Source organism: Athene noctua, chromosome 14 (genome assembly GCF_965140245.1).
Source record: "Athene noctua chromosome 14, bAthNoc1.hap1.1, whole genome shotgun sequence".
NCBI lineage: Eukaryota > Metazoa > Chordata > Aves > Strigiformes > Strigidae > Athene > Athene noctua.
The window spans coordinates 15,291,890-15,312,986 of NC_134050.1; the positions used below are offsets into that span (position 1 = coordinate 15,291,890).

General features: G+C 36.7%; 1 protein-coding gene across 1 annotated transcript in view; it reads left to right on the forward strand.

Moving 5' to 3' along the window:
- NUCB2 (nucleobindin 2) overlaps window positions 1-18,857 on the forward strand; it is a 28,056-nt gene extending 9,199 nt beyond the window's left edge. The window contains exons 2-13 of the mRNA XM_074918190.1: window positions 2,092-2,235; window positions 2,875-2,982; window positions 4,278-4,404; window positions 7,720-7,823; window positions 9,489-9,674; window positions 10,297-10,387; window positions 11,920-11,978; window positions 13,487-13,579; window positions 14,318-14,407; window positions 14,962-15,132; window positions 15,458-15,539; window positions 17,355-18,857. Coding sequence (XP_074774291.1) covers window positions 2,092-2,235; window positions 2,875-2,982; window positions 4,278-4,404; window positions 7,720-7,823; window positions 9,489-9,674; window positions 10,297-10,387; window positions 11,920-11,978; window positions 13,487-13,579; window positions 14,318-14,407; window positions 14,962-15,132; window positions 15,458-15,539; window positions 17,355-17,467 — 1,368 coding nt within the window. The 3' untranslated portion in view covers window positions 17,468-18,857. The remainder of the gene's footprint in view (window positions 1-2,091; window positions 2,236-2,874; window positions 2,983-4,277; window positions 4,405-7,719; window positions 7,824-9,488; window positions 9,675-10,296; window positions 10,388-11,919; window positions 11,979-13,486; window positions 13,580-14,317; window positions 14,408-14,961; window positions 15,133-15,457; window positions 15,540-17,354) is intronic.
- The last annotated feature ends 2,240 nt before the right edge of the window (window positions 18,858-21,097 follow it).

Sequence of the window (21,097 nt, forward strand, 5' to 3'; positions counted from 1 at the left end):
AGGGAAACCTCTGGGCAAGACCACTAACTTGGTGATTTGGTTTATAGAAGTCATCCAGTTAGTACTCAAAAATATTCAATCTTGGCATCTACATCAAGATTAGGAGGCTTGAAAACCTAGTATTTGTTAGTTATTACTATTTCCTGTCACTAAATCTTATTAAAATTACAAACCTAGGCACAGCATTTACACAACAATATTCTGTAATTAAACCCATCTGAAATATTGGAACTTCGGCATTTCAAAAAGTGATAGTGAATAACTAACTCCATTCATCAGCTCTATAAAGTCACTGCAAGCCAGCAGCTTGTGTAGAAATTAACCTGCTAGTTCTAGCAAATCAGTCTGGGTTTGGGGTTTTTGTGTGTGTGTGTGTTTGCTTGTTTTAACAAAATGACCTAGGCAAAGCTAATCAGACTTGCTGTTGTGAATCTGACAGTAGTGCTGACATTGAATCTAATATGGTCAATATGGCAGCAACAATAGCTCCTGCTATTCCATCTGTAATGATCAGATGTCAGTCATTTTTTAAATGAAAGTAACAGGTATTTGCTATAACTGAGCAGAATCCATTTAGGCTTTTTGTTGAAGATGTGATTAAGAAAAAACAGTTTCCAAGAATTCTTGTCATTCTTGAGCCTTTGAGATATAAACCAAAAGATGGATAGGCAGATATATTTTTATCTCCTGCTATTCCCTCATCCCCAACAAAAGGAAGAATATCTCTATACATCTTGTATGCATTTCCCAATAAGAGTGCTTTCTTTTACATAATAGTTACATGAATGAAGGGTGTGAACAATGCTTAATATTAAGTAGGTACCGTTATCTACATTTATTGCATTAGTAAAGGGGCAGCTTAATCCAAGCAAAAGTAATGCTTCACTGTCAAGTACCAGAGCATGTAGTCAGGAAAACTGGCACTGACACCATAATTACAGTGTCCCTCCCACCCCCCAAAAAAATTTAGTGCTGGTGGGCATAAGTACTTTTGATAGAATTACTTGCATGACTAGTTAAAGCACTTGTACAGAAATTCTCCTTGTAGCAGGTATACTTTGGATTTGTTTGACTGCACATCTCTTCAATATTATGTCTCTTTCTTTGACATATCTAAGCTAATTTTAGACAGTATTTGACTGGCAACTTTCACTTACCAGGAGGTGATTTATATTACTAATATAACATTAGAGTTTGCTCAAGCTTTTTCTAGAATATCCAGACTGTGGACTGTCATAGGTTGTATTGGCTGAATTGTCTCGAGAGCCTGACTTCTTTGTCAGATGCTGGATTACCATTTCTCTTTTAGCTGGATTTCCTCTATTTTCACTAAGTATTCTTATCAGTTGCTGAGTGAATTGAGCTATTTTCAACCAAATTTGATAAGAGGGGGAGAAGACAGAGGTAAAGAACTCTCAGCGTGCTTGGTGCTCATCAAACTACGTGCGAGTTAGCCCCATGTAAGACACCAAAGAAAGTCTAGGGGAGACTGGCTTAATAAAGCCCCAGCCTCAGCAACAATTTCAGGTAGTGTGAACATTTTTTTTCAGGAATCTCTGTCAACTTGAAATGGATAGTAAAATATTTTTCCCGCAAATAAATTTTGACTCCAAATTAGTCAAAATACCCCATTGCTGAAACATAAAAACTACTGGCATTACTAGAACTAAGATTTGATTCAGTGTCCATGATTATCTTTCAGAGTTTGCCAGTAACTTCAGCAAAGACAGGATCAGGGTAGGAATGTCAGTATTAGTTATGGAAGACATGGCCACCCTAAACAAGTGTATGAACGTTGTTCTGCGGAGCCATTGATAATACCTTAACGTGTTAAAAACCTCTCACCATTTACAGTACAACTTAGGTTTGCCATACAACTGTAAGGTAATCTGAGGAAATCTGCTTGTGTAATAATGGCCTTTAAAAATCAAAGCTATACTTAATTCTTTGAGTTTTAGTGTTCCTTGAGAGCAGTAGAACATGTGGGAAGTGGGTTATTACAGGTATCTATGTAGGAATGTAAAATAATTCTAGTCAGTACAGTATGATAACCTAATTTATGTTAATTTTTGTGACTTGTTCTCATTTCAGATGAAGTGGCTATCTGTCCTGCCCCAGCAGTGTATTTTGCTGATGACATGTCTCCTAATGGCCTTGGAAGCTGTGCCTATAGACATAGATAAGACAAAAGTCAAAGGAGAAGGTCATGTAGAAGGAGAAAAGGTAGAAAATCCAGTAAGTAATGAAATTTATCTAATTAAGTATTTTTTCCTAATTGCTAGCAATCTGGCTATAGCCAGCTCCCTGAAATTTAGATGTTTTTAACTGGGGTTACTTGCAGAAAGAAAGCTAGTATTAGCCAGTATACAGTCTACCATCTACTATGCTGAGGTTCCATTTAAATTTGTTGGTTTTTTCCATGAGCTGCTAAAGGTGAGGTGGCACATGGAAGGGATTCCCCAGCTTACAATAGGAAAAACTGCTTACTGTTCCACAGAGACTTCTTTCAAGCAATTGAGTGGTGGCTTAGGAAAGTGCACTCAGTGATTCTAGTTCAGTGTTTCAAGTAGAACAGTAATGAATGAATTGCACTGTTTAAAAAAAACCCACTCCTGTATTAACCTGAGAGATTCTTGTGTATTACATGGATTCCTAAACACTTTTCTCAATTTCCCCTCAGTTGCTGAAACAAATGAATCATAAGAGTAAGTTGTTATAGGGCAATGATGCAAATCAGAATAAGATGAAGATAGGTAAGAGAGTATAATGCCTGTGTTGCTGAGATTTGTGTTTCAGTTTAATCATTGTATTTAAACAAAGTGAAATTTTTGGTGGTATGTTCTTTTCTCAATTTAACTTTTTTTATTTTTTAAGGATACAGGACTTTATTATGATGAATATCTCAGGCAAGTAATAGATGTCTTGGAAACAGATAAGCATTTCAGGGAGAAACTCCAGACTGCTGACATAGAGGAAATAAAGGTAGGTACAAAAAAAAAAAAAAAAAAGAGTTAAATTAGGTTAATTAATTCCCTATTCAAGAGCCATGTATGCTGTATTCTTTCTTCCTTTTCTTTTTTCATACTTCACTCCATTTTTGTGATCTTAAATTTCCTCTCATTTCTATTTACTTATTTAACTCTTACTAGATCTTTGTCTTTAGTCAAGGGGCAGCAGAACTTCTATCCATTAAAGCATAAAAAAATCCCCAACAGTGTATACTCGAATGCATAGTTTCTACCTCCTGCCTGTCTACTAAAAAGCCAGTTTCAGGCTTCATACAGGTAGGTGAACCTTCATGTTCATCAAAACAGCTGCAAGCGTGGCTCTCGCTCGCTGTTGCCTGCCAAATAATTTGGAACACTGTTTTGAACACAGAAGTGTATCTGCCTTCTGAGATTAAGATAGTGTGTCACAAATGAATATGATGGCATGGAAGAGAATTACAAGATAGTCAGAGTTTAGAGTCTGGGGAAACTGTAAAGTTGTGCTAGAGGTAAAGTCAGTGTATATAGGAATAAAATAGACCTCTGGCTTTCTTCGCTGCTGTCCTTTATTTTGTGCCAGTCCACATAGCACTCTCTCCAAAACCTCACCACATTCTTGTCTTTTCTACTTTAGTTCCTGGCTCTAGGTGGTGGCTGTTCTGCATTCCCCTTTATGAGCTAGAAATTCAGCAAGGGACAGGTAGGAAACAGTCTAAAGTGATAGACTTAAAAAGGAGATCCTGCCTTTTGCATTTCCTTTAGTCCCCCATGTTGCCTTTGGCAGCTTTTGGCTCCTTTTTCTTCTGTGCTACATCCAGTATAACCCTTGAAGGTCACTATCTGATAAATATTCCTGCAGTGCACATTGATGCTGCTGCTGTGCTTGTACCGTCTCTCAAGTCTTACAGCCGTCGTCAAGTGGATGAAGAACACAGCACTTTGGGTGCATTTCAGAGTTCTTTAAAACTAATTTGAGAACATTTGATCAAGAAATTTGTCACTTCAACATTATTAGGTGTTGCTGCTTTAAGGTCATGCTTTTGCTCTTTGGAGGAGCAAGATACTTAGAAATTCTCTTTACAGAAAGATTTTAGGATTCCTCTCTGTTTCTATAACCATGGGTTTAAAAAAAATGTTAATCTGCTCTTTGAAAAAATTTTGAGCTTCTTACAATGTGGGCTACAATATTGCCAGAGACTGCCACTAGTCTGCTGTCTTGCAGCCCATGTCTAATGGGAATCCTAAAGGCTACTTTTTTCTAATTTTTATACATAACTTGGTTTTTGACAGAGTGGGAAGCTAAGCAGAGAGCTTGATTTAGTAAGCCACCATGTGAGAACACGGCTGGATGAACTAAAAAGACAAGAGGTGGCAAGATTAAGAATGTTAATTAAAGCTAAAATGGATTCTGTTCAAGGTAAGAATACAAAATTTAACTCAGTGAGTTAACAGATGGGATTATGTTGGAGAGGTGCCCAAAGGCCATCACTTAAGCTTTGTTTGTTGTCAACAATAATGATTGTAAACTGAAAGTGAGTGTCCCTTCTGAGCTGCTTAGAGCCAGTAAAGACCCATCTTCATAGGAAATGGGAGAAGAGAAAAGCCATCTGTGTTTTATAAATAACTAAACTTGATTCTGGCAGTGGATTTTCAGATACTTCTAATCCTTTTTCAACCTCTTTTTTTATTTTTGTAGTGCATCGATTTATAGATTACTCAATGAGAACTACTAACATAGCAGGACTATATTTAAAAATACAACATGACATAGCATTTCATGTCTTTACAGGGTAGAAAATTAATTATTTTTTTAACGTCAGTTAACACAAAAGTTTTCCTTTTTGTTTTTTTAAGCCCCTTTTCCACCAATAAGAGTTATTGTGCAGATTTATAACAAACATTAAATATTTCAATTTAGAAGGTTATTTTTTTATTTTGGGAGCAGTTTTAAGCTCCTGAATAAAGAAAAACATTTGGAGTGAAAAAAATTCTCTGTAGCGTTTTCTTAATTGCTAATGAAATTGTACAAACTCAGGCAATTTCTTTCCGGTTGTATACAAATTAAATTAATCAAATAAAGTATACAGGTTGCTAATTGTTCTGATTGCTGTAAGCTTGTGTGGGATATGATGCTGTCCCTTTTTATTTCTTATTACTGAAGAATTTTTAAAATTTGCATTTAGAACTATTTCTGTACATTTCTTCTTATTAGTTTCATTTTGAAGAGAATTATTTGCTCATAAACAAAGATCCTAATGATGGACTGCACAATCTTGTTTCTGAAATGTTGTTTTTCACAAAGAAGCTCTAATAAAAAAGGCTTAACTTGCCCGTGCAGATTATTTTATTAATAAAGCTTTGCAAGTTATGGGGAGGGATCCCACTGAACTGAATATGTAATGTATCAGTTTAAAATACTCCAAGAACAAGGATCTGTCTTCTAGGTTAAGAGGAATTTAGAGGTGGCAAGCGGATGGCAGGAATATGCATGTGCAAGTTTGTGAGGATGATACTAGGGTCAGGAAAGCATCAGATTAATTTGGGATAAAAGATATTTACAGTGTAGTACCTTTCCAGTGAAGTCTTTAGGTGATACCATAGTATAATTAATGAATAATAATATAGAGTTGGCTGAGGGAATCCAATCAATTTTCTGTCCTTTGCTTTCTTTTAATGAAAGTTCTAGTCCAGAGAGTCCAGTCACTAGGCAGTGCAGACCAGCGGTAGCCTCTCCACAGGAGTCAGTGCCTTGCCTCACATACCTGCCAGACCCTGAGTTCATCTTCCTCAGGTGCCTCTTCAGCTGCCAAGAGCCCAGTCTCATGCTCTTATTGCAGGCAGACAGTCCAGTGACATCATGGTGACACTCACAGTGAGCTAGCTGGCAGCAGCTGACAATACCTGGTTGGGTACATAGTAATTTTGTGCACTCTGAATTTTTTTAATACTTTAATGGACTGATTACTTCTAGTCCTCTCTACTTCCATAAATCAAGAGTAACTAACAGAATGTGCTTTAGCAAAATAATTCCCCCCAACAGATCAGATCTGTTACAGTAGAAGAACATTCTTACATTTGGAAAAGAACAAGAACAGATTATTCCAGTTCAAAATGTTCAGATGACTACTAAGATGTGAAAACATCAGGAGTGGGAAAAGATTTGATAAAGTTTATAATCAGCTCTGCCAGTGAGTACTTCACATCACATAGAAGTATGGCCAGATTATCTATAAAATACAGCTGGATCTGTACACCTGTGCAACATCTTGGAACATGTACAAAAGATCATTCTATAGTAACAGCAGACAGAGTTGTTTGATTTCTTTTTACTTCTACTAGTCTTTTCCCTACAATACCACTTAATATCTTAGAAAAAAAAAAGCAAACTGCCCTGTTTTCTTCCCTATCAGATGCATCAAGGTTGTTTTTTTTTTTAAAAAAAGCAAACAGATATTATATATTATGCATATATTTATTTTTGATCCAGATGTGGTTTTAAACATTTTCACCGAGATCCTACTAGACCGATCAGTACAGGACAGAATAATGTTAGGGCTTGGCTCTCAGATAATACAGTAACGTGGCAAGTAAATATTGTCAAATAGAATGAGTCTTCTTCCATAAAGATAAAAAATGGAGGAAAATGGGTTTGGGGGCTGGTTTGGGGGGTTTTTTTGCTTGTTTTGTTGGTTTGGTTTTGATTTTTAAGCTTATTATTACACTTCTAAAAATGTTTCAAAAACAGGCTAAGGAGCATATATTTCAACAGAAATTGTGATCTCACCAGGGAGGAATGATGATTGAAATCTGCCCCAGCGAGTGTTTGCTGTTTTGTGATAATATGGATAGTTTGTGATAATATGATTGTTTGCCAGAGAATAATATGTTCAAAATTGTGTTTTCTGATTTTTTTAAAAGAAATAAAATATTCTTTGCTAAGCCATCTAGTAAAAGCTTGTCAAAATTATTATACATAACATATCAATGTGTACGCTGTTTAAGATAGCATTATTATCTAGCATTAGCAGTTAGAAGCCATGGTAACAGCTAGCAAAGCCTGTTGTAGAAATAGGTTTTGTTGTTAGTGCCTTGTGTATTGATATTGCTGGGTATTGTTCCTGTCATAAGGAAGACAGAAATGTTTGCAGCTTTTAGACACAGGACCACAGGACCTGACTCTCCATTGTCCTACACTTCTCATTTTGCACAAATGAAATTTGAATATCTGCTTATCTGATTTTACACTATATTGTACATACGTCTTTGGCCAGATGGAAGTCATTTGCAAAATGTACAGGGCAATAGAAGAGTCAGACTTCTCCCAGTTCAGCAAAAAGGTGCAAGTTGTTAGCTTTGATGCTGCACATAACTTCAACTATCTCATTTATATAAAAGAGAATAAAATGTTTTGCTTAGTTTGTGAAGCTCAAATGGATTGTACTTTTCCTTGCTGAAACACAAGCCCTAATTTGTGCATGTTAAATTATTGTGTGCAGTGCAACGCTGACACATCAGAAGGAATATAGTGCAAATTGCTATTGAGGCTCCTTCAGGAAAAGCAACTTTAGAAGTGTTGCTATAGTTTCCTCCAACAGTGAAAAAATTATCCAATCCTCAGGGAGCCTCAGGTACTTAGAAAGCACAAACTCCCATGTGAAAGTTTTTAAACTTCCTGATCTCACTTGATTTCAAACTTATTTTAATGTTTTACATTTGTACCTTGTTCTTTCAGACACTGGCATAGACCATCAGGCTCTTCTTAAACAGTTTGAGCACCTGAACCATCAGAATCCTGACACGTTCGAACCTAAAGACTTAGATATGTTGATCAAAGCAGTGAGTACTAGATATAAACTACTATGGGGGGTTTGGTATTAATTATACTTTTTTCCTCTGATAAAGGCAAATCCTTTTATATATACCACCTTCTTATAAATTCCTTGGAGTTTTATTTTTCAGAAGAAAGTCAGTTGTCTCCATTGCACACTCGAAAACTGTTGTGAAGTATGTATTATGCTAAAGAGCCCACAAATTTTGGGGTGACATCTTAACAGGACTTTTATTCATGTGCCAGTACAAACAACTTTGGGAGTAAACTGCGCCTTTCTGAGAGCCTTTAAATAAACAGTTTTGATAGGGATACAATTTTCCAAAGTGTATTTTCTGATTTCTGTTTCTGATTTAGGTGTCTCAGAATAACATAAATAATCATCCCTAAACTAGCCATTTGAATTTTGGGATCTGTTATATACATGTCAAGCTGCAAAACCACAGCAGAGTAGAATTTAAGAGATCAATATAGAAATTGCATGTGCTGGACATGGCATTCTATCTATTTAGCAGATTCAGTATCAATCACAGATGTTAGGGTTTTTATTCAGTTCATGTTTATTAAGGGGATGAAGTTAAGCCAAGCATGGCATGGCTTTTTTCAGTGCCTGGAAAAAATACACTTCCCAAGGTTCTACTCTCAGTTATGCTTTAGAGGGCACTGCATGTCTGACATGGGAATTTGACAGTTTTTATATTTTCAGAATAAACTGAAAGATAAGGTGTATTTCAAGCTTTCTGTAATTTCTGTGGATTTTTTTTGCCCTTGGAAAATTTTATCTTCATTTTCTGTAAAATTATTTTATTAAATATTATAAATTAGATATTATAAAGGTTCTGGCCATCTTTGAGTATCACTTCTGGGAAAATTCTGATTGACTAGAAGTAGAATATCCTCAATGGGGCAGTTTGGGGTTTTTTGTTGTTTTTTTGTCTTCTAATTTATCAGCTGAGATATTAACAGAGTGTAATAGGCATTTTAGGGGTTCTTTGCTTTGGAATTGTTTTTAAAAAGGTACAGTGATTCTGAAAACTAAATAATGAAGAGACTATATCAGGTATAAACATGTTGCTTTGAAAAGCACTACCAAAACTTCCTTTAACACCGTGAGCTGCCTGAAGATGATACATCTCTAAACTCCATACAAGTACTTGTCAGAAATTCTCCCCTCACATCCTTTCTCTCCATATAATTGGGGTTTTTGATTTAATCTGTATTAAGCCACTGCAAACTAACTCCCATTATTAATGAAGGCACTTTTTTCATTAAACTGTAGGATAAGCCACAGATGTTCTTATTCTGAAATAATCAAGGAGTTAATGGCACTATTTGAAGCTACGCTGAATTAGTACAGGACTTACTTGAGTTAATGTATTATTAATTGGTGAGAAAGGGACACCTTGATGCCTTCTTACAGTACTGTGTAGTTGCAAAAATTGTCTAGCAGTTGAACCCTCTCAAATTCATTTCTGTGAAAACAATGAATTGAGGAGAGATGTTTCTGCATCGCTATCCCGTGGAAGGAACCCCCCAACTAGTCTACCTCATGTTTAAAAGGAGAATGGCAATATGGCCAGCCTCGCCCACAAATCTCAACAATACAGTGGTTTTAATGTCATATGTGTTAACATAGTTGTGTGGCATAATTATATGTCTACATATATTTTTAGGCTACAAGTGACCTGGAAAACTATGATAAGACCCGCCATGAGGAGTTTAAGAAATATGAGATGATGAAAGAACACGAGAGGAGAGAGTATTTAAAAACACTGGATGAAGAAAAGAGACAGCGAGAAGAATCCAAATTTGAGGAGATGAAGAAAAAACATGGAGATCACCCTAAAGTTCACCATCCTGTAAGGCCACAGGCTGTTTTTACATGACTGGATGGAAGCTTTCCAGAGAGAAAAAGCTAATAAAGAGAAGGGTATATCTTGTTTGTTCTCAGCATTTGCCTCTTCGCAGAGTGTGGGAACAATGCTGAGAGCATTACAAAATCCACTATATATACCCCCATTTTTTCTGTACAAGTATGCTGTTTGCATCCTGTTTGCTGTTATTTACAAAGAAGGTAAAACTCATGAGGAACAAGCCAGAATGGTTCAAAACTGTAGAGATGCCTTCATGGTGTGCCTGGCCTCCAGGGAACTGCATCACAGTACCATTTGCTCTAGAACATGAAAACTTAAACTTAACTTCCTTCAGCTTTTATTTCTAGATGAGTCTGTGTGGTCATAACTGATTATTACAAGTATTCCTTTCCACAGAATATGCATTTCCTTGACACACCCTCTTTCCCTGGGCATTTCTGTCTAATGAAAGTATTAGACCTCACCAAAAGGGTATTAAAGAAAATTCCATTTGCAACATGACTATTCAGAAAATAAAGCCTTTCAGAGAAACTGTAATGCAAAGGTAATGCAGAAAAATTACATTTAATCATCTTTTGAATAGTTTTTTTTTGTAACCAATCTATAGGGAAGCAAAGATCAACTGAAAGAGGTATGGGAAGAAGCAGATGGACTAGATCCTAATGAATTTGACCCCAAAACATTTTTCAAATTACACGGTAAGAGGTTTAGTTTAATTTAATGAACAAGTGAAGTGACTTTCTATTACCTTCTGCTGAGGGCAAGTTTGTCTTATGCTAGGGTGAAGTCTTATACCTCCAGCAATTTGGATGAATCTGAAGAGTATAGAGGAGAAAATATTATGTTATTTGTAAGTTTACTTTAAATGGGATTTAAAAGTTGACAACAGAGTTTTGTTTAACTACTCATAAAATCATACAGCCAATAACCAGTAGTGGTTCCTCGGAGAGGATTGGGTACTTAGAGGGCCATGTTTATAACTTTGCTTACACACTATGTACTAGGAATAAATCCTCAGAGGTGTGTGTGTGAAAACCTGCTTTCTCATCATTTCTGCAGATAAGTGCCAGACACCCCTTATCTTTGGAATGGTCACGGAAGTGCCAAGCCTCCTCAGAAGTTGCAAGATTCCCTTAGTAAAACAAAAACCAAAATGCCTTCAGTCCTGCCTCTGTATTTCTGAGCAGTGTGCAGCTAGAAACAATAAAGTAGTAGACAACATGAGGATGCATCTCAATGAGCATTTTGCTTTAAATGCGATTATATAAATGTTTAACCTTATAGGCTGACATTCTTAAGTGCTTCATAATAAAGTAACCTTAAGCAAATCTGCCTGGTACTGGGCTGTGAAGGGTTGAACAGTAGATTGAATTTGACTAATCCCAAAGATCGTAATTTAACTGAAGAAGAGTGTTCTAGGCTTGAGTCTGAACTTTTATCTTGGTTTATAGAATATATAAATATGTATTGGAGTTATTAAACCTTATTTCTTCTTTCTAGAAAGACATCTTGAAAGATAATTTTCTGAAAATTTTTGGTAGCTTTTTTGTGCAACTCTTAACCAAACAGAAATAGCTGAAATAACCTCTTGCCTTAGAGCTTAGTACATAAAGAACTTTGAAGCGATTAAACAAAAATATAGTATAATAACACTCATTTGTTCTCTTTCAATTTCAGAGGTAATAGAACAATATTTGGAGTTGAATGTAGGATAAAAGATGGGTCGTTAGTCATCAAATGTTCTCCTCTGTGTGTCATGAAAAGTGATTTTTCAGTGATCTCTTCTCAAGTGCTGCATATTTATATGGATTTTCACATAATTCTTTAGGGTTTTTGGAGAGTCATACTGTTTTTTAACGAAGTTTTTCTACAGATTTTCGTTGCTTCTGAATATATTTACCGATTTAGTTGTTAAATTGGGACAACTTGTTCTCAGCAATATTTTTTGGCAATTGCGCTTTGTGCAGTCCTGTTGTGACCTATTTCAGTTTGCTCATCTAAGAAGGGAGGTTGTTCCAGACTTGTCCAGCCAACCAAATATGGCAATACGGTTCAGCCAATGCCTAACAAAACCTAAACACAAAAAATGACCTGCGTAACCAGCATCTTGTAGAATGAGGCTTTAATCCACATGAGATGTGTATGTTGATAGTTAATTCATGGAGAACTGTTACATGTATTGCTTTCTTTACATACTCAACTTGTATTTTCAACACTTTTTTTTTTGTAGATGTCAATAATGATGGTTTCCTGGATGAGCAAGAATTAGAAGCCCTATTTACTAAAGAGGTAAAAAAAAAGTTCAGAAGCTTAACTTGTTTCAGAAAATGATTACAGGGATGTCTGTATTTTTTCCAGGTATATTGGGGGGGAGGGATTTGGACTATAAATTACAGTATTCATGACAAGTTATGTGCATCCTTAATGTTTCTACAAAAGTGTGAAAACATATCAGCAGGGAAAATAAAGTAGTAGAAGCATAGGACTCAAGACGCCAGAGAGCTAGTGCTCATTTACTTCTCTGCCTCAGGCTTGTTTGAGATTTTATAATTAATCTGCAGGATAGCGATACGTGTATAAATTGCAGTGCGGAGAGCTGCACTCCTGCTCTGGCTTGATACAGCCTGGTAGAGGTTCTGAAGCTGGGTAGCTGTGCTCAGTCAGTGCTAATCAACAGGTCATAAGACTTGTTAAGATAAAAAAGGGTCACACTCGTATGAATTGGCTCAAAGACAGCACACTGTGGAAGTGGCTACAGAAATTTCACTTATTTTTATCTAGCTAGTTTGGAGCACATGTACATCTGATAAAACAGACAGGCTCTTAGTTTCTTTAAGCCTTGGTTTGTTGTCTGTGAAAACACAAATAGTAGTACTTCTTTGCCTCCCAGAGAGGTAACAATAGCAATGTACTGAAATTCTACAGTGATGAGAATTGCAGAATCAGTGAGTAAACAAAAGGCTTTGGTCTTCATTTTTCCAGCAGGTTCTGGTTTGGTATAGCAGAAAAAAACCCTAAACTTCCCATTCAAATGTCAGTACTATGGCTGTCAATACCTTTTTCTAGATTTCATGAGTCAGGGAGGAAATGTGCTATACAGTGTATATAGAAGCTTATAAATTCAAACTACTGTAAATTTTTTAAGAAACTAAATCTACAAATACATATTGTTAACAATACTTTGCCATAATCCCTTGTAATACAACGAAGACATATAGCAGTCTTTTTTGACAGATATATCCCACCATATTGTAGTTTAAAAAAAAATAGTCTGGGGCCTTAAAATTACCTGTAGCTAAGCAGTCGAAGCTAAATGACTAAGAAAGCTAAGTAGAAGCAAATAAGCATGAACTCACCAGAAAGACATTGTGCAAGAAAAGTGGACCATTAAATTAAGCATTCAATTTGCCTTGTGGTGTCCTGATTGCTTACAGGGTCAGCTGCATGCTCTGGTAAAAAAGCTACTCTCTCCTGTTCCAGAAACCACATGGAAACTGCCTGTTTTGAATCAAATGTAGGATCAGACTTTGCATGCCAAGGTCAATTTTGCTGTAATGTCCACAGAACTGAATTACAACAGACCACATGAATTAACTGAAGACTGCATTCTTAGCAATGAAAGGCTCACTTGATGCTTCAATACTATGCTAAAAGAGGAGAATTGCACACACACTCTGTTGAAAAAATGGTGAACTCATGTTTTTTAGCAACATCTCATGCTACTATTCCAGATATGCTCTGTCATTTGAATGAGCAGCCCTTTCTCCAAACTAATATTTGCTAATTTTGAATTTCAGCTAGAAAAAGTTTATGATCCCAAAAATGAAGAGGATGACATGGTTGAAATGGAAGAAGAAAGGCTGAGAATGAGAGAACATGTAATGAATGAGGTGGGGATTGATGTAAGAAGTTTCAGAGAAGGAATTGTGCTGTAGCATCTGTCTTTTGCAGATACTGATTCAATAGAAATTCCCTGTAATGTGTCAAACAGGGAAGACTCTAAATGTGCTTTTGCACTTGACAAATGGGTAAGATTTAGGTGTAAGAAGAGGGAGTAGAGCAACTTCTTTCTTGTAGCTCACCTTTGTCCCTTCAAAATAGGCCTCAGAGCTTAAGGATCACCTACAATAGTGAATACTTTTACCAGTTCTGATAGGTTTTCAGCTTGGGAGACAGAGGAAAGGGAAGAGGATGTTTTGAATCACTGTGTTTTTCACTCATATCTTTTGTACATTCAACTACATTCCTTAAATTTGAGTAACAGAGCAAGCCTGGTCTTCTATTAGTCATGAAGGGAAGCATTTCCTCCTTTCCCCTTAAAGGATTCTGACACAGTTCAGTTGGGGTTTTTTTGATGTTTCAGAACCTTCCCATCCAACCATGGAGATTACTCTAACTCACAGTTACAAAATTATTACCAGAAAGCTACAAAACATGTGGGGATTTTCTTTTTATTTCCATTTTTGTTAAGCTATATAAGTTTTCAGGTGGTGTTGCAGGCACTCCCTTGAAAATGGGGCAGTTTAAAAATAAAATTATTCTATTTGAAGATACTTGCATAATGAAATTAAACATTAGCTCCTCCAAGACCATTCTTTAAGTTGAGTTTAATGTTTTGCTTCAAATAGGTCGACATCAACAAGGACCGGCTAGTGACTTTGGAAGAGTTCCTGCGAGCTACAGAGAAAAAAGAATTTTTGGAGCCAGATAGCTGGGAGGTAATGAGAGTGTGTTCTAGGCACAACACACAGTACTGTTACCATCACTCTAACCAGAAAACTAAATGGCATTCTGTGACCATTGCTTTTTTTCAGCTCTGCTTTGGTATGTGTGTGGTTAAGCACCTTAGCTAAATGTAAGGTGCAAAGCAGCAGACAGCATAACGCAGGTGTGAGCTCCATGGCCCGCACACAAACAGAAAAGGCCTTGCGCCACCCTGTGGACTCTAGGAGGGCTTTCCCCACATGCTTTTCAAAACGAAAATGGACATTTTGTTTATGGATCACTTTAAAGGGAAGATAAGAGCTCAGCTGGAAGCAAGAGGAATTTTTTCTCTTACCTCTAAATCTGTAGTAGAATTTTGCTGAGAAAATAGCTGAGAAACAGCTGCTTTGCTGTTTCTTATAGTGTCATGTCTGGGTGTTTTGATGAAAATTCTGACGGTTGTTTAGTGAACTGTACAATTCAGCTAATAATAATTTCAGTGGGAAGGGAATAAAAATATATGTGTATTCCTGGCTAAGTGTTCACATTTATATGTATTTTCTTGCAGACACTAGATCAACAGCAGCTCTTCACTGAGGACGAGCTGAAGGAATTTGAAAGTCATATTTCTCAGCAGGAAGATGAACTCAGAAAGAAGGCAGAAGATCTTCAGAAGCAGAAGGAAGAACTACAGAGGCAGCACGACCAGCTTCAGGCTCAGAAACAAGAGCTCCAGCAGGTACACTTACGAGAACAGAATTTTTTTTTCTTTTTCTGTATCCTTATATCTGTAACGAACAGCGCATGACAGTCCCCAACTCTGGAGCATTCTTTACCTTGATTTGTCGTATTAGTCCCAGCTGAATTCTAAACTAATGGTACCACAGCTAAACATAATTCAGGATTATAGCAAACAATGCAAGCATCTCAACTCAGTAGTATACCTATGAACAAAGATTTTACATAATGGCAGCAAAAATTTTTTTAAGTGTATTAATTTATATCACATCAGAGAAAGTTGACAGATTGAAGTTTTTCAACTGTTGTATTTTATTTTTCACCAGGTCGTAAAACAGATGGAACAAAAGAAACTACAGCAAGGAAATCCTCCTGCAGGACCAGCTGGAGAACTGAAATTCCAACCCCGTATGTGTCTTTCTTGTATCTACACAGATACAAACTTTAAAATAAGATCTCCAGTGTAAAAGTAATTAAAACTGTATTTTCTGTTGGAAAGGTTTATATAATGTGGTTTTAATGATCCCTATAGAGAGGTTCACTAAACTGTCTTTAAGAGGGAAGTATGGAACTCTTCTAAAGTATTCCTGAAGTCTCAGTGCTTTTAAGTCCATAGTAAAAAGAGGCTCTACTTAAGCACCAAATGGGTAGAGAAGGAGGACTGTGTTGTAACTATCAGTCTAAAAATACTGAGATCTAGGATATCTAGAATTTCTGATCATCCAGAGAAGAATAGGGACATAGAAATGACCAAGTCTGTCTGATGTTCTATGGCTGCATTACCAGTCTCAGACTGCAGAACAAATCAAGCGTTTAAATGCTTTCAACATGTCTATCCTCAGTGGCAAATTTACCAGCAGTTGGGCACAACATGACATGACAAGTTCATTTTAGATAGTATCAATGACCAATTGCTTCAACACCCTCAGAAGACAGTGTCATAATAAGTCATTGCATTTGCTCATTGGTGGCAACAAAATGGCCAGGTATATATCAGCACTTCTTACCCATAGCACATTGTCCATGTTGCTTTTGTGCTTTAAAGGGGCTCCACTCTCCCATACATCCTAATTGAGCTTTTTCTCCCCCTCTAGAAATGCTGAAACTAATATGGCTTCCATGTTCATGTGCTAACATTATCAGTAGAGCTCAAGAACTTCTTGACAGTTGTCTCAAACATAAGGCTTCAGACTAACTGTATCCAGGCAGCCTTTTGAATACTGGAAGGTCTAAACTGCTCTTGCAAGGCCAACAGTAGGATTTCAAACTTTAAATGCTATATTCAGCTATCACAGCTAACTTTGTTGAGTACCCTGAAATTCTATCCCTAAGCCACTTAGTTCTGTGAAGAGAAATGATGACATTTCAGTGCCAATATAATTTGGTCTTTCATTTGCTTCAAAACTGCCTGTGGGTGATTTCATTTTATGATCCTTAGTTGTGACTGCCTCACTTCCCCTCACCTTCAGCAAAAACATCATGTGTAACCAACAGCACATGCCCTGGGAGTTGGACTAATGATACATCTTTTCATACTAGCAATATTGTAGCAGATACTGTTCTTAACACATGTATTATTTTATGTAAAAACTCTCTGAAAAAAATAATTTAATCAGGTATCATAAGAATTCATTACATTAGCCAGAACTAGTCATTACTCATTCACTGAGTTAAGGACATCCAAGTAGACAACATTTCTAATCTGTTGGCTATTGGAGCTACTAAGGGTAATTTAAAGGGGGGGGAAAAATCATAAAAATGTAGCTGCAAGTTCTGAAATCTTCACCAAACTCTGAAAATCAGTATTATTCAAAGGTAGGCAAAGGGAGAATGTTGACACAGTGAGGAGTAAAAATATATGAGCAAGTTGTTCGTTTTTTCAAGTTTCCCATATTGGGATGAAAGGTTTCATAAACACATAATATATTTCAGAAAGAGTAATCTCCAAAGAACTAATGTGTTACGTAAGTAAAATTATTTCACAAAAACAGAAACAACTGGTAATTTATGAGGAAACACTGAATGTTATAATGATGCAGGCTGTTGGGTACTCTCAATCTGATTCTGTTGTTAGTCACATAGAAAATTCTTGATTTTGCTTACAAACCAAAAAATAGAAGGTTGTGTTGAATTGCAGCTACACTAGAAACTTTCCTTTAGAGACTTTTCCTAAATTTTGGACCAATTTGAGAAGTTACAAATTATTTTATTCTTGTTTTACAGCTGGGGAACACAAAGTTGGAGATGCTCCAAAACATCCTGTGGGAGGTGATCAGCCTTTACCACCAGGACACATCCAGGAACCAGCTGCTAGAACTGATCAAGTTCACCCTTAACCACTTGTGCCTCAACTTTATAGCATCTTTATTATTCGGGGGCGGGGCAGGAAATCAGAGTGAAACATGAACTCCCCACTTTATTCCCCAGATTGTAAAATCATTGGGAATGTTAGAGATAAAGCATCAATCAGATTTGAATCATAAATTAAACTAATTTTCTCTCCAATGCATCAGTGAGAAACACAACAAGAGGATCATTTAGAGACTATAATGGAGGAGGGAATTAAGGAAACTATTAATAGTAGAAATTTTTATGGCCAGGGGACTGAGCTGTTGAACTCTTCTCTTGCAAAAAAGGGGGGAGATGTCTGCCATTCTGTGTTTAGGCATGAATCAGAATCATCTCAGAGAGGGAAGCAGGGAACTGGCCTGAATGTCGTTAGGTCTAGTTTTATGTAGAAGCTCTTGCCAGAAATGCTGAGAAGCAAAATATGGGGAAATGAAGAGCATAAATACAGGCCTACCATTTCCAGCACTACCAAACCCTTTCTTCTTTGAGACCAAATAAAAGTCAAACTTATAAACCTTAATCACAAAAAATTTGCACTTTCTAAAAGTCTAAACACAGCAAAGAATTAAGTGGAACAGTGAATATTTTTCATGTTTACAGAAGCCTAAGAATTTCACTGCAAGCCTTCAAAAGGAATATCGTACTTCTGGTGTATTGATCTGAACCGTCCTCCTTGTTGAGATTAATTCTGTGTAGCAGTTGAATACTCAACTGGCTTTTGGGACAGTACTTCTGTCTCTGTTTCTTTCATCAGGTGCCAGCTGATCTCAAAATTTTGCATGTTATTAAGCTTTTTATGTTGATGGAAATATTGTGCAAAACAGAACAAGACTCACTGTCTTTTTCTGTACAGATTATCCTACCTCCTATGATAATACCAGATTTTTCAAAATGCACCATGTGTTTCAGAAAGCTCTTCTCAGACATAAATCTTTGACTTGTTAAGAGTCTTACTATTAACTCTTATTAGTCTTTCAGCAGTTGATGTAAGTTGATGAAGTGTCCTAAAACAGGGGTGCTACTTGATTGTATTATTTTGGTATTGAACCAGGATAGGTCCCTAATATCGCAAGCCAATATTTTACAAGAATAAATTGATTTTCCTGTGGGTTTTACTGTAATGTTGAAAAGTTGTGTGATTGTCCTTGCTTGTCATTAATTTCAGACTGAAAGTATTCTAAAGTGTAAATCCTGTTCAGGGTTTTTTTTTGTTTGCTTGGGTTTTTGTAGTTGTTTTTTCTTTAAAAAAACAAACAAACATGGATTGTTCTGACTGTATAATGCTGGCTTTGAACTGATACACACACCTTTGCATTTCCTTCCTGTTCTGTGGCTAACTGTCATTAAAGGAAATCATTTGGGTTTTGAGCAAAGAAACAGTCTGTTACAGAAAGATGTTCCTTTCAGAGTAAGACTTGAATATTTTAGGCAAACTCATAAAGGACAGGAGGCAATTATTAATATTTTGTATTGACATTTGGGAAATTTCTCACTCTGAAGAACTTTGATAGAAGTTAGGTATATTCCTTCCATGTTTAAGGCTTCTTTCGTCAGGCCTGAGAATATGCTTATTCTCCACACAACATAATAGAACTCACTGCTGGAACAGATTAGGTTTCCTTATCTGTTTCATCTTGTTAGTTGTCACGTCACATTTCCTTCATTTATACCATGCAAACAATTGGACTTCTTTTACCATTTTTTTTGTTGTTGTTCTCTACCCAAGTGGTGAAAATTTTAATTTAGATTCCAGAATCAGTGTTCTCCACTGTGTGTCATTTCCCTGCAGCTCTAACATCAGATCGATTATGTCTGTCAGACTAAAATACGTTTCAACAACTCCATCTGTTTGCTAAGAGGACCAGACATAGTTACAGCTACATCCAGACTAACAGAGTTTCTTGGTGCACAGCCCTGGCTTTAGGGTTGTAGCCTGATAATGGGTAACAGAGCAAGGAAAGAAACAAAGGGAATTATTCAAATGCTGTGGAAAGGGTGATGGAATTTTTTTTTGTTCTCCCCATCCCACATGAAAGTTCACGGAGGACAGATAATACAGCCACAGATGTCTGTAGAGAATCAAGGATTGAAACATTCGGTGTGGAGGCATTTCTACCATACAAATCACTCCTTCAGGTTACATCTGACAATGTGCTCCTAACAGATGCACTCTTAACAAATGTCATTATGTGTAATGACATGCTTTGTGATGTGATGCTCAAGCTTCAGTTTCCAGTTTCAGTGCAGCCTCTCACATTTTGCTTGTAAGATTCTGACTCTCCCTGCTGTTGGAGATGGGCATTATATCCCCCTTATCCCATTGACTTTCAAACCTCCAGAGTTTTGTAAAGAACTGTTGTAACTTGGGTGCTAAACTCAGCTTTTACTCACCAGTGTGCTGAGTGTCAGTGGTGACTGAGGAAGCTGCTTGTGAGAAGCCAGAGTTTTCACTTGCCATTTCATCATGAGTTAGCATTAGCAAAGTTCCTCATTTTGCATTTCAACTAGCCGCTGTGGTGCGTTCAGTGTAAAACGGTGCTCATCTTCCCTTCAGTTGCTGATACCTGAAGGTTCTTGTCACTGTTAATTAGTAGGCTTGCAGTTTAGCAATATACTACAGATTTTCTGTTCATTTTTTTAGAAGTGAAAACAGGCAGTTTTTTAAACCTTAGAATTGGTGATAAGGTTTATCCAAACAATAATAAGGTTTAGACAAACTGACAATTATTTGCCCTAAGTTATGTGGAAGTCAAAACCTCAGTCCTCAATAATGCTTAAGTTATCAGACTTCATCTTAAGTTTATTGCCTAAATGTTTTTGAGATGGGAGCCCAAATTAGAACTCCATACTCATCCACCTGATTAAAATATCTTACATGCATGAGTATTTGTATCACATGTCCACAAAGATAGCAAGAACTGAGTGGATGTTCTTTCAAAGGATGGTCTGTCGGGTGTGGTCTGTCAACAGTGTTCATTCACCCAGGACTGTCCACCTCATCATCTGGAGAGGAAGGGTATTATTCTTCAGGCCCAGGCTAAAAGAGGTCTTCATCTGAGTGTAATAAAGTCACGGGGGTATTTTTGTGGATCAGTTCTGAAGTGTGGTTTAAGTAAGAGCTCTCACTGTGAGGAACATCTGCCTTAGAGGTTATGCAATGTGCTGAACTTATGCTTACACATGAAATGTTTTGCATATTTGTTGCTTTTTAATGTGTTTGTTGTTTTTGATGCTGATGTCTTCTTTTAATTGGCTTCTCTCTTCCATAAAAGAGACTAAGAGTATTAGCCACTAAAAGCATGTTTCTGCCATGGTACTGATTTCTCAGGAGCTTTTTAAAGTTAGGAAAAAAAAAAAAAAAAAAAGCTTACAGCTAAGTGAGGAAGTAGAAAGCTATAGTCACAAGTAAATAAGGGACTGGATTATCATGGGCACCAGTGCTTTCTCCTGTACTCTGCTTTTCATTTAGGAGGTGATTACAAGAAAATTGAATGAAACTTCATAGACACCAGTTCCAAGACAAAGATGCAGAGATTTGGTTTTGTACTTGGCTGGGATTTCAGTAGGAGGATGAAGGGGTAAAGTTTGGTCAATGTGGTACAAGTTCATATCCTCCA